The 12,813-nt window shown below is 38.6% G+C and overlaps 1 protein-coding gene across 13 annotated transcripts in view; it reads left to right on the top strand.

Moving 5' to 3' along the window:
* LOC5566541 (cytochrome b5 reductase 4) overlaps positions 1-12,813 on the top strand; it is a 228,340-nt gene that overhangs the window by 189,550 nt on the left and 25,977 nt on the right. For all 13 annotated transcript variants that reach the window (XM_021853238.1, XM_021853236.1, XM_021853237.1 and 10 more), the window contains exon 3: positions 1,537-1,752. In XM_021853238.1, the coding sequence (XP_021708930.1) occupies positions 1,537-1,752 (216 nt within the window). The remainder of the gene's footprint in view (positions 1-1,536; positions 1,753-12,813) is intronic.

Consider the following 12,813-nt stretch of genomic DNA (forward strand, 5'->3'; position numbering starts at 1 on the left):
GTCGGTTTGATTGATAGATTAACTTTCCGAACTGTTGACTGCAGATTAGGTCCAAACGAAACACAGTTGAAATCGATGATGAAATGAACCTATATTTCAACAGAAATTCCCAACAATCGTCTCAGCAACAGGTTCGTCGAACGGCTAATAACGACCGCCATAAGTCTCAAAGCAATTTTTCGGTCGAACACTTTCCCAGCTCTCTGAGGGGACTTTGAGCCAAATAACACCGATCCGATCTCGACGAGGGGCAAAAGGGATATGAAACTTTTTACGTTGTTCGACCCGATATTGTTTCAACCCATGGGAGTGTAAGCAAAACTTTTCCCCGGGTGTCATCTGTTACCGGATTGGAACGTGTCCTCCTGCGTTCTCAAATTATAGTTGTAGAAAGGTGATATTGATTAATGGATGACAAACTGATAAAATTTTAGGATTGAACTACATGAGGATTAGAATTCAGATTATTTCACTAGTCAGTTTCAAAAGTTGAGTAAAAAGAAATCGTCAACTTTGTCGGAAAGTACTAGTCGGATATTCAAATTTGCCATAGTCATAGTGCTAGATAAATAGTTAACCAACCAGCCATATAATTGAATTTCTTCTAACCGTATTTCTGACGGGATCAAGGAGTAGAAAGTCGATATCGTTGTTCCTCATCATAAATATTTGAAGAAGATTTTCCGCTAGAAATGGCAACAATCCAACTAACGTTCCGACAACCATTTCTTCATCCTCAATCCGTTTGTCTGATCTTGATGTAAGGTACATATTTGTGTTTGGTTTCGGATTAAGATGTATCGTATCATCAAGCACATGTAAGGTATCTCCACTTCCACAAGAGTAATTGCCCCTTAGGCGGCATGAATAGGTAGATGAAGAGCGGAATTGGAAAACAGTTTTCATCAATCCGCTGAAAGACCGACAGGCGAAACCGGGTGTTTTCCAATCCATTTTTCCTCATGTCGGTCACAGGTTCAAGGTATGGGTAATTCATCAATCTATCGGAACTGATAAACGCCTGGTTGGATGTCATTTGATTTATCGACGGAGATTTATATCCATGTAGAAGAGCAAAGGATTAGCTAGAAGCTTTAGCAAACGATGTCATTTCCTATTTTGTTAGAAATGTTAGTAGTTGAGAAATATTTACGTGATATAGGCTTCCTTTTCACAGTAAACTGATTTGTGATTAGAAAGAACATTGAGAATAATCAACAATCAATAAATCACGAACATGTCCCCATCCCTTTTCATAGCCGTCTCCAAATCAAGAAAAATAATTATTTCCGAATCTCATCCCGCACGTAACCTTCTAACTTCCGACCCCCGTTGAACTTCCCTAACAACCTCTTTCATCTCATCGCTGCGCTAGAGCAAGGCCACCCGGGTTGGCTGGCGCCTTCATAAATAATATTTTTGGCGACAGCTCGCTCGCACATAATGCGACAACAAGCCCTATAATCATGAGGACACAATCGGCAATGAATTGCTCTTTGATCACTTTTTACCGTTTTTACTTCCTCTCGTTTTCAGGCAACCCGCGGAACAAGACGGCTCTCAAACCGGGTCACTCGTTGATGGACTGGATCCGGTTGGGCAATTCCGGAGCAGACCTAGCGGGAACGGGTGGCCGAGTGAGACCGGTTCAACACTCGGAACTAGCGTCGCACAATAAACCCGGCGACATGTGGATGGCCATCCGGGGGAAGGTCTACAATGTGACCAGTTATTTGGACTTTCATCCTGGTGGTAAGTTTCATAGATTAAATCATACACGGTGTTCTGTCGACCGTTATTATCAGAAAAAAATCTATCTTCAAATCTGTTCTCAACAGTCGATTTCTATAGCTAAACTACATGTCTAGGAATAAACTTACTCCCTTTTGATGGTAGAAACAGAAGTGGTAGCAGGTGTCTTCTAGGTGTGTAGTGAAGTCTACTGGGCGGTGTTGACCAGACTCATTTCCCCGAAATTCGAATTGTGAAGCCATGAACTGTTATAACTGTTATAACTGAGATGGAGAGGGAGGTGGTTGGGCTTGAATGTTGCACATGGGATCCGACAGTTTCGATCTCGGTGGGCCGCAATTCAAGTTTCGGTGAAATGATTCGCACTCACTCACTCACTCACTCACTCATTTCATTTCAAACTTGAATTGTGGCTCTCTGGGATCAAAATTGATCGATTTTGTGTGCAGTACTCAAGCTTAACCATCTGTTTTTCTATCTTAGGAGGATAGGGCATGGTTGTAGTAGTTCGTGGCTTCGTAGTTCGGAAAATGTTATTTTCGGGGAAATGAGTCTGAGCAACACTGCTACTGGGTATTTATTATTCAGACTTCCTGCGCAACTATTCCGTCGATTCTTCAAGAATTAATTCATAGATTCATTTATTCATTCAGAAACACCTTCATCTCCAAAGATCGCTTCAAAAATATCTTAAAAATTATTCCAGTAATTCTCCAAGCAATCAATCTTGATTCTTTCTGTGATTTAACAAGGTGCGCTCAGAATCATTGTTTTTCAATATGCTTCAGAAAGTCCTGAAGCAGTCCAACGTTGAGGCCTACAGTAATTTCTAAATTCATCAGAGCATTTCAATTTCATGATTCTTATAAAAGTTTATTCAGGATTTCTTCCAGAAAAAGGTTTATCCATTCTTTTATAAGGTTTATAGGTTTATATTCATTTGGAAATCATTCCAGGAGATCCTGAGCGAATACCTCGAGCAGTTTCTTGGCCATTTTTTTGTGTAATTCTTCCAGCTATTCGATTAGAAATTCCTATATGAATTTCCATACACGAGTTCTTTCATAAATGGCTTCATAATTTCCTCCAGGGTTGATATTAGGAATCATTTCTAGAATTCATTAATATGTTCTACCAGAAATTCTTAATGAAGTTTCTCTGTAGATTCTTATCTTAGTTTTCTACTGACGGGGTTGGTGGTTTAACGCTTCTGCTTTATAAGCAGAAGGTCATGGGTTCAATCCCAGTTCCGTTCCTTTCCTCGTACTTTGTAGTTATATCTTTCACTTGCTTCTATCTCCCACTCTTAATATATCACAGTGGTTCTATCACAGTTCATAGCATTTGCTAGAACCTGAGACGGACAAAACAAAGCAACTGTTTCCCTACGCTTCCATTCTTCCATCATTATAGCACGCCTTTCCTTACGCCTGATACATAGGCAGTCTGCTAACGAAACAGCAAGCTTCTCTGCCATTGAAACTACCGCCCCTCTACACCCTTCCCGCATAAACTGGCGTAGACGCAGTGGTATATATGGTCTACCATGGGAGCCTGTTTAATGCATCATCAATGGATTACCTGCTTTGATCTTGTCCACAGTTGATCAGCAGAAGTTTTCTCGTTTCATTTTGTATGGGGAAAGAAACATTAATCGAAACAATATTCGGTAGGCGTGATAGCCGTTATCATCATGTACAACCGGTACCAAATATTTTTTCGAAAATAGTTCCCAATTTTGAGAAATAATTCGTAAGATGCTTTTCACCATACGAATATTTTTCGCGTTCCTATTTAGCGATTTTTCGTGCATATACACTAACGCATGTGCGTTACTATGTAATGATTAGCGAACCAGTCCATGTATATAATCCATTCCTCCTTCTTCCCCTCATTGGTCTGCATTCTGACGTGGCAGGCGCCATTGTTGCCTAAAATAGAAGATCACCAGTACTTATACACTGAGGGGGTCTGTTAGTCCTAAGTAGTTATCTGGTTGGTTCCTTGTGTAAGTGCAGCTGATCTGGCGATACTGGAGTAGCAACCACGGGCGGCCAATCAAGCTCAAGCTCAAGAGTCTTACCTAAGCTTCCTTCAGCATTTAATCCGGGGGTGACTTTTCCAATCTCTTCAGAAGATTCTCCATGGGTTCTTCAAAAAACCTTCTGACAATATTCATAGGGATTCCAACAAGAATTCCTCCACGTACGCTTCCAGGAATCGCTTCATAAATTCCTCCAGCAGGGTTGATAGCAGGTCTCTTTTCAGATACTTAATCAATATTTTAATACAAGTCTCTAAAGAGTCTCCATGTTTCTGAAAGGTCCCAAAAGTGTTTCTTTTACTTTAGAATGGTCTCTAAAGTCGCTTTTATTCCATTTCCTGCTTGCTGTGGCTATTCCACAGACTCCGGAATTCTTCCAGAATTGAAAAGTGATTTCTACGGGGATTCCTTCAGATTTTCCTCCGACAATTCTTCCTAAAATTCTACTATTGATTTTGAATAGGTTTTTAAAGGAATTTTTTAACAATTCTTCTTCTTCTTTCTGGCGTTACGTCCCCACTGGGACAGAGCCTGCTTCTCAGCTTAGTGTTCTTATGAGCACTTCCACAGTTATTAACTGAGAGTTTACTATGCCAATGACCATTTTTGCATGCGTATATCGTGTGGCAGGTACGAACATATTCTATGCCCTGGGAAGTCGAGAAAATTTCCAACCCGAAAAGATCCTCGACCGGTGGGATTCGAACCCACGACCCTCAGCTTGGTCTTGCTGAATAGCTGCGCGTTTACCGCTACGGCTATCTGGGCCCCTTTAACAATTAGCCCCAGGAAATCTTTGAGCACTCCACCGCTACTACCTTCAGTTATTTGTACAGAATTTACTCCTTTTCCACTAATTCTTTCGCCGATTTCTCCAGTTGTTTCTCTACGAGATCTTCCAAAGCTTCTTGCAGGAACTCTAACAAAAACATTGACAAAGATTTATTCCATAGTTCGCAAAGAAATTCGTTTACGGATTTTTCCAGCAAATCCATAAGATTTCTTGCATTACTTCTTAGCTCGATTTCTATAGCTATTCTTCATATGTTTTTTTTATCAACATTCCACGGTTTCGCCCAGGAATTGCTTTCGAGATTATTCCAGAACTTTAAAAAAAAAATCCTAATAAAATCGACAGGGATTGCTCATAAATTTCTTTCACAAACTTCTCTAGGAATTTCATCCAGTGACTACTTCTGCAATTTTTCCAAACTTTTCTCTTCTGGATTTCCTAAACATTCATTTAGGGAACATTCGAGGTTTAAGGTTTTACACCAGTGAAACACGTTTCTTCAGGCATTCCGCTCCACGCTTTGCAAGGAATTCCTTAAGAAAAACCGTTCAGGATATTTCCAGGGATTCGGTTGGTTATTTTTACAATAACTATTTTTGCGATTTATCCTTCAATTCAAAAAATAACCCTCATGATCCAATTCCTCAAGAGCCTAGGAGTCCATCAGGAATTTCTACAGAAGTTTCATCAGAGTTTACATTAGGATTTCCTTTATAGGTTCCTCTTGGGTTTCTTCTCGAATAGATTCTGAAAAAATCCTGCAAGACATTCCTGGAATTGCTGAATAAATTCTTTGGTGAATGATGGAGGAGTTCCTGAATGAATTTTAAGAGGAATCTGTAGAGTAACTTCTGGAAGTACACACTGAGAAAAAAAAACTCATAATCAATATAACAATTGCATGGTAAGCAAAATACTCGATGTAAATAAATAAAAGACGTAAAATTGGTGGTATTTGAACTTAAAACTACGACATCTTGTAAAATTACGTCCAATGTGATTTTTTTTTTATAATCCGAGCAATAATCAGGTCAATGTGACAGAAAATGACGTCATTTGTGACCTAAATTTACGGAATTTTACTTGCTTCAATATGTCGAGTACAATGTCGTAAACCTCTATGATTTTATTGTGTGTGTATCTCTGAAGAAATTCCTGGTAGAAATCCTGAACAAATAAAATAACGAAGGACAATGTTGTAGGAAATACTGAGAAATCGTCTAAACATCGATGGAAGAATCACTGGGTGAGTTTCTGCAAGGCTTCTGAATTTGTTGAGAGTTACTAAAAAAAAAAACTTTGGAGGAATTCCTGGTGGAAACTCTGAAGTATTTTCTGGGGTTAACCTTGAAAATAATTCTGATTGCTTCGGCATTTCATCCGGGAATTACTCCTGCAGTCTCTTCTGTAGATTTCTTTGCTGATTTCTTCAGTAAATTCTCCATGAGCTGTTCAAAAGTTCATTTAGGATTTGTCACCAACTACACTTCGAACACTTCCTCCAACTATTCATTCATAGATCTCTCCAAGGATTCCGGAAATTCTTCAAAACTTCTCAGAGATTTCATTCATTATTTGAGCATTTTTTAAATAGTCCAATACTTCAAAAAGATCTTTCGGAAATCTTTGCAGAAGTTAACCAGATTACGATATCCTAGAAACAAAAATCTTTCCGAAACGGGATAATCGTATTCCAGGATGAGATGTTAGAGGGCTTCCTTGATTATTTGATGTTAAAAATTATTGAAGGAATTCCTGAAGTAAGCTGGAGTATCTATTTTTAATTGAAATCCGTTAGAAATTATAAACGCTAGAAATCCTAATAAATCCCAAGAAGTATATCTGAATTGCTTTATGAGAGTATTCTAAGAATTTACTGTTGAATTCTAAAGAAAGTCCTCAACGGAAATCCTAGGGAAATCCGTGAAAGGTTTATTTCATTGGAAAATTTGTGGAAAAATCTTTATATGATTTTTTTTAGGGTTTCATTCAAAAATGCTGGTTTATTTTTGAAACATATAGACACTACCAGCCCTGCAGAGGGCCACATATTCTAAGAAAGATAGTGATTAATAAATAGGGCTTGGGATTAGCCTCGCATTGGCATTCTCGATGTGCACAAATCGAGAACTCAAAAATTTTAAAACCAATCATCGCTCGTTCTCTCAAGTGCAAGCAACGCGATCTAAAGATCAAACACTAGTATCCACAGTTTCTTATAGATATTGCCTCAAAAATTCAGAGATTCTTTCAGCAAAACTATAACGAAATTATCTAGGAATTCTTCAATAAATTCGACCAGGCATTCCTCAAGAAGTGCCTTCACAAATTGTTTTAGGTAGGTATATCTCCAGAATTTCATTCTGGATTTACTCCTGCAGTTCTTCCAGCATATCTTGAATAATTTCTCAACCAAAATCTCCATGGGTTCTTCAAAAGTTCATTTAAAGTTCCACCCAATTATTCCAGCTATTCCCTCGATCATTCCTCCATAAATTTCTTCAAAGTTTCCTAAGTTATTAAGGAATTCTTTTAGAAAATCTTGCCAGATAGTATCCAGGCATTCGATTTTAACATTAAAACCGTTCAAGATTTCTTCAAGAGTCTTGGGATTCTTTCATTGATCCTTGTAGGAGTTCTACAGAAGTTTCATTAGAGATTATTTCAGGATTTGATAATTTGCGAAAAAAAAATCTCTTAGTGATTCCCTAAGATGTCCCTGACCTTATCCCTGTGTGGAATCTTTGAGGGCTTCCTTGAAATATTTTCAAATAAGCATTTCTGGGGAATTTTTCGAAGGAATCTAAGGAGTAATTTATTAAGGTTCCCTGAAGGAACTCCTATTTCATAAAGGAATCCCTATTCTTATTGGAAAAATCTTAGAAAATCCTGGAGGCGTCTTTTGGAAAATTACTGGTTGAGTTCTTCAAGATTTTTCTAACGAAAATCTTAGAAGAAATCCTAGGAAAATCGATGGAAGATCCACTTTAGGAATTCCTGAAGGACTTAGAATTTTCTTAAGAAAGTTCAAAAAATATTTGTGGGGATTCCTGGTGGATTATTTTAAGTTATTCTTGAACCAATTCCAGGTTGAATTGCTGAAAGTATCTTGTCAGAATTTCATGGAGAAAACCCGTTCAAATCACAAAAGGAATCATCAGAAGAATATCTGAATAAAACTTTGAACAAATACCTGAATTTATTATTTATTTGCAATTCCTAAAAAAATCATGTAAAAACACATTATTTTAAGCAGTAATACTTTTCAAAACGTCGCAAAGAAATGAATCAAAACATCGATGGATTCTTTGAAAAATCTTTTTCCGGTGCCATTATTTTTTATTTCCTGTTCTCTTTTTTTTCATCCTTATTTTTGCTCCTCATTCTTCTATTTCTTTTTCTTGATTGCTATTTTATCTCTTTATGGTACTCTTTTGTTATTTTTTTTTCTTCTTTCTGGCATTACGGCCCAACTGAAACAGAGCTTGCTGCTCAGCTTCAACAAATCCATAGTTATTAGCTGAGAGCTTTCATTGTCAATTGACCAATTTTCTATGTGTATAGCATGTTTTTTTTACAAGGGAGAAATCTGCAAACAGATCCCCTGTGAAGGTAACTCAGGGAGTGTGGGGATGCTGCACCAACGACAACCCACTAAAACCAGCCCATGCACTGTACTTGAGCAATTTCTATAGAATTGCTCAAGTGGTGAAAAGAGTTCACCGACATTACCGTTGGCCGCAGACCCTTACCTCCCCCGGAACCAGCTTATGGTATTTCTTAGGTGAGGGGCCAGCACCTAACACATGTAGCAGAAGTAGCCTAGACAATATGCTTCTCCTAGCTGACTTAAACATGTGTCACGGGGGCCCACATGAACAGGACTAATCCTCTGTAGCCAACTCTTGATCGCCGCGCCATATGCGCTGAAATTCTTGTATAATGTGTATAACAACCGTAGTTACTGCATTTGGCATCCGCACACATTCTCTGCATTAAATTGCCAGGGGATGTGTCCCCTACGCATGTAGCGAGCATGCGGTCTCTCACAACAATGAAACATGGGCAATCGAACACGACATACTTCGCTGTTTCCTCCACACCAGCACAATTGGGGCACGCAAGAAATTCTGTTTGCTTGAACCTATGCTGGTACGGTGTCCGGCCATTTGGCCCAATGCCATTTGGCCGAATTACGAACAAAAAAAATCATTTTTACCAAAGCTGAGGTTTAGGACTCATAGGTGTGTTCCCATAACTGATCTGATAGTTAATTTGTTGATCTTTATGATGTGGCGGGACGTCATGTTTGTCGCTATATAAGTGCTCCACGAGAATAATTAAAACGATCCGTGCATTCAGGACGAAGTTGTAAACTCGCGCCAAGACTTTGAGCTCTTGGTTGGTTCGTCTCTGGGCTACCAATAATGTACTAGGGTTTGAAATGTTTTTGGTAATTTCATAAGAATTTTTTCTTCGTTTAAACATAGCCTATTCTTTCTACTTGTACTGGTTTTATTACTATCTATATATTCTATATAAATAAAAATTATTTGGTGTTTGTATGTCACGAAATGGATTGAGAACGGGACAACCTATTTGCACAACTCTTTCACTTTATTCTTCTTCAAGGGTTCCGACGTGTTCGTGTGCAGAAAAAAAGAAAAGTTTGTTTTATCTCGTTTTACCAAACTTTCCTATTTTTATGTCATTTTATATGAGTGGTTTCATGGCATTATCAACAGCCTACTTGATGGTAAGACGAAGTTTGCTGGGACCACTAGTACACAATAATTTGGCTCATATTTTAATTGGAATTTTACCTTCTTTAAGGTAATTATAGAGCGAAGCCACACCTCAAATTTTCAAGAGCACAAGAATTGTGAACCAAACAGCGCTCCACGTTGAAAATTTATCCCATTGGTCATTACCAGCAAGCAAGTAATTCGATTGATTTTCAACGCAAACTGTTGTCAGATTATCCAGTCTTGTGCACTTGAAAATTCAAAGTTTGGCTTCGTTTCATAATCACCTTAAATCTTCGGCACTTCATTACAGTTATACTGATATAACTTTTATGTGCATTACGCTAGCTTATATTTTTATAAGAGATGTTTCCTTATTTAGTTTATAGGCTGTTCTTTCATATTTGAATATTTTCCATAGTTATTGGAATGAAGGCTTATAATACGTTCATGGAGAGAGTCATGGGGCAGGACACTCAATAATATTGGTATTAATTGGTATTAATATCAATTAATATATATTAATCCATTAATATTTTCGAAACACATCGAGGTAGTTGTGACTTTTCTATTAAGAAACAAAGACATCTGACGTTTCAAGATCAACCTACATGATGGACTCGAACACGGTAAGCTTTTATCCTTAATTTAAATGCAATACATATATTATTTATAATGTTGTAGGATCATTCACTTTTCTGGGAGAGAATCCAAGCAGCGGTCGGTCTGTTGCCGAAACATATTATGAACATCCTTGATCTTCAAGGATATTCTTCATGCGATGCTGTTGGAGAAATCCAAGAAACTTATGTTTTTCAAATCGAAAACGATCTAAGGCTGTTATGAAAAAGGTATCGCTTGATGTGGACAACTGCATCATTTATACGGGCATTTTGCAGTTTTTATATTCCTGAACGGTGGAAGAAAAGCCAACCAGTCAAATAGAACAAATGAGTGGATACTCTGCTCTTTACGCATATATAAGTGTCCCTTGTTTCCATCCTTGAAAGAACTAAGGTGTTTTGGACATATTTGGACGTTGCATTTAATTTAATCCACATTCTTCAAGCAATTTTTACACGTTTATTTACAAAGGGGCGGTCCCTTTATTACGTAAGACAATTTTTGGGATTTTTCAGCCCCCCCTCCCCCAATGGTAAGACTTTTTGTATGAAAATAAAAAATAAATTGTATGGCGCGTAAGAAATCTCAAACTCCCCCTCCCCCCATAATCCCTTACGTAATTAATGGACGGCCCCAAAGCTACTCCCTCAATTGATCTTTCAAGATCTAAGTGTGAAATCGGCTCAGAAGTATTGCACTTCATAATTCGTACAACCACGACTCATTTACTAGATCAAACTACAGATCTGAACTAGCTTCACATAAGTTTCAAATTTATCGTTATTGTTTAGTTTTGTCAATCTGGGGTTATGCACAAATTACGTCACACGCCCAGGGGGGAGTGGATCAAGCCAAGCGTGACAAGCCTTACAAAAAATCGGAGGACTCATACAAAAAACGTGACAAGAGGGGGGGGGGGGTCCGAAAAGTTAAAATTTAGCGTGACATAATTTGTGTACCATTCCTCTACCCATATGTTTCGAAAACCTAATCGACAGGAAACTTTCAGCACACTAGATAATATCTTTAGTGCCAATTGTAATATTATTAAAATATATTAATATTTCAATACCAGATCAAGTGTCTTGCCCCATGTAGAGAGTCTTATTCAAAATTAAACCGAATGACTTGGTGAACACTTACGTTATAGAAGCTTACTGCTTCTCTGTTGTGAAAAAAGGTCAAAATTGTGGTTGCTAGAAATTAATAATTTATTTAGTACTATCAGAATGATTGAAGCAAATCGTTACTACAGAAAGTAGAATAAGTTGTAAACCGTTTTAGTAACTGTCAAAAGCAGTATGTAAATGCAATTCGAAAACCTAAGCTGGCAGCTATTATCGCTAGCAAAGAAGTGAATAATTACGTACATTTTGAAAGTCCTTCTTTCAGCATTGACTGTTCTTTGTACTACAGTGATACCTCCATGAGTCGATGTTCCATGACTCGATATCGACTCATGGAACCATACTAAAAACATAATTTTATGGTTACTATGATGGTCCCTAGAAGCAGCTTTCCAAAGAATTGCTGTTCCATGACTCGATATTTCCATGAGTGAAGGGACCAATATCGACTCATGTAGGTTTCACTGTAACACTAAAGAGCTGTATATCAATGATTATTTATCCTCGTTTAATAATAAACTGTTCTTTGAAATTCAGCTTTGAAATTCATTACAAATGCATGCTAACTGTAGTCCACTATTGTTTTCAATTTCGGCCAAACGACATTCGGCCAAATGACATGTGTCCAAATGACCCTTTTGGACCCGAAACCACTGGTACTGCCTATAGCAACCATGATGCAGCAAACAGATGGTTTCTTTTATACCAATCTGACACATTTGGTATTAACCGATGGGTCCATCTACCTTTAGTCCAGTTATCCCACACCTGCTGCCAACCTCTAAGCGTTGTCTCTTTACACTCGTTGCATATACGCTTGCCAGGAGCTTAAGTTTGCTGGCAATTGAAGCATCCACGAACGTGCCGCTATACTGTCCATATTCGCAAAACAGTCCCATGTTTATAGGAAATCACATTCTCCTACCGAGATAAGCGCCCGTTGCTCGGACCTGAGGTTGTTGACCACCACCACCTCAGTCTTGTGATGGGTCAGTCCTAGTTTCCTAGTCTTCCTCAATGGTGCAGCCTCAGTACGTCATCGTACATCGCATGCCTTAACATCGGTGTTGAACGCATTCTTCACATCCAGAGTGACAACCTCGCAGCAACGGATGCCGCTCCTTTTATGGTCGATTATCACCTCAGCTGTCTAAAACAAACTGATTATTGGACAGGCCATCCGCACCTTCCGTATACGATACTAGCCTGTTGAGGATCAACCTCTCCAATAACTTGCCCGTCGTATCTAGTAGACAGATAGGACCTGATGGTTTTCCCGCCTTTGGTAGTAGTATCATGTGTATATCGTGGCCTAGAAGTGGTGAAAACTCCCAGCTTGAGAAGATTATCCACCGGTAAGATTCGAACCCACTATTCTCAACATCTTCTTCTTCTTTCTGGCGTTTACGTCCCCACTGGGACAGAACCTGCTTCTCAGCTTAGTGTTCTTATGAGCACTTCCACAGTTATTAACTGAGAGCTTACTATGCCGATGACCATTTTTGCATGTGTATATCGTGTGGCAGGTACGAAGATACTCTATGCCCTGGGAAGTCGAGAAAATTTCCAACCCGAAAAGATCCTCGACCGGTGGGATTCGAACCCACGACCCTCAGCTTGGTCATGCTGAATAGCTGCGCGTTTACCGCTACGGCTATCTGGGTCCCTATTCTCAACATGGTCATGCTGAATAGCTAAGCATTTACCGCTATGGCTATTTGATTCCTG

Source organism: Aedes aegypti, chromosome 3, assembly GCF_002204515.2.
Source record: "Aedes aegypti strain LVP_AGWG chromosome 3, AaegL5.0 Primary Assembly, whole genome shotgun sequence".
In the NCBI taxonomy this organism is placed as follows: domain Eukaryota; kingdom Metazoa; phylum Arthropoda; class Insecta; order Diptera; family Culicidae; genus Aedes; species Aedes aegypti.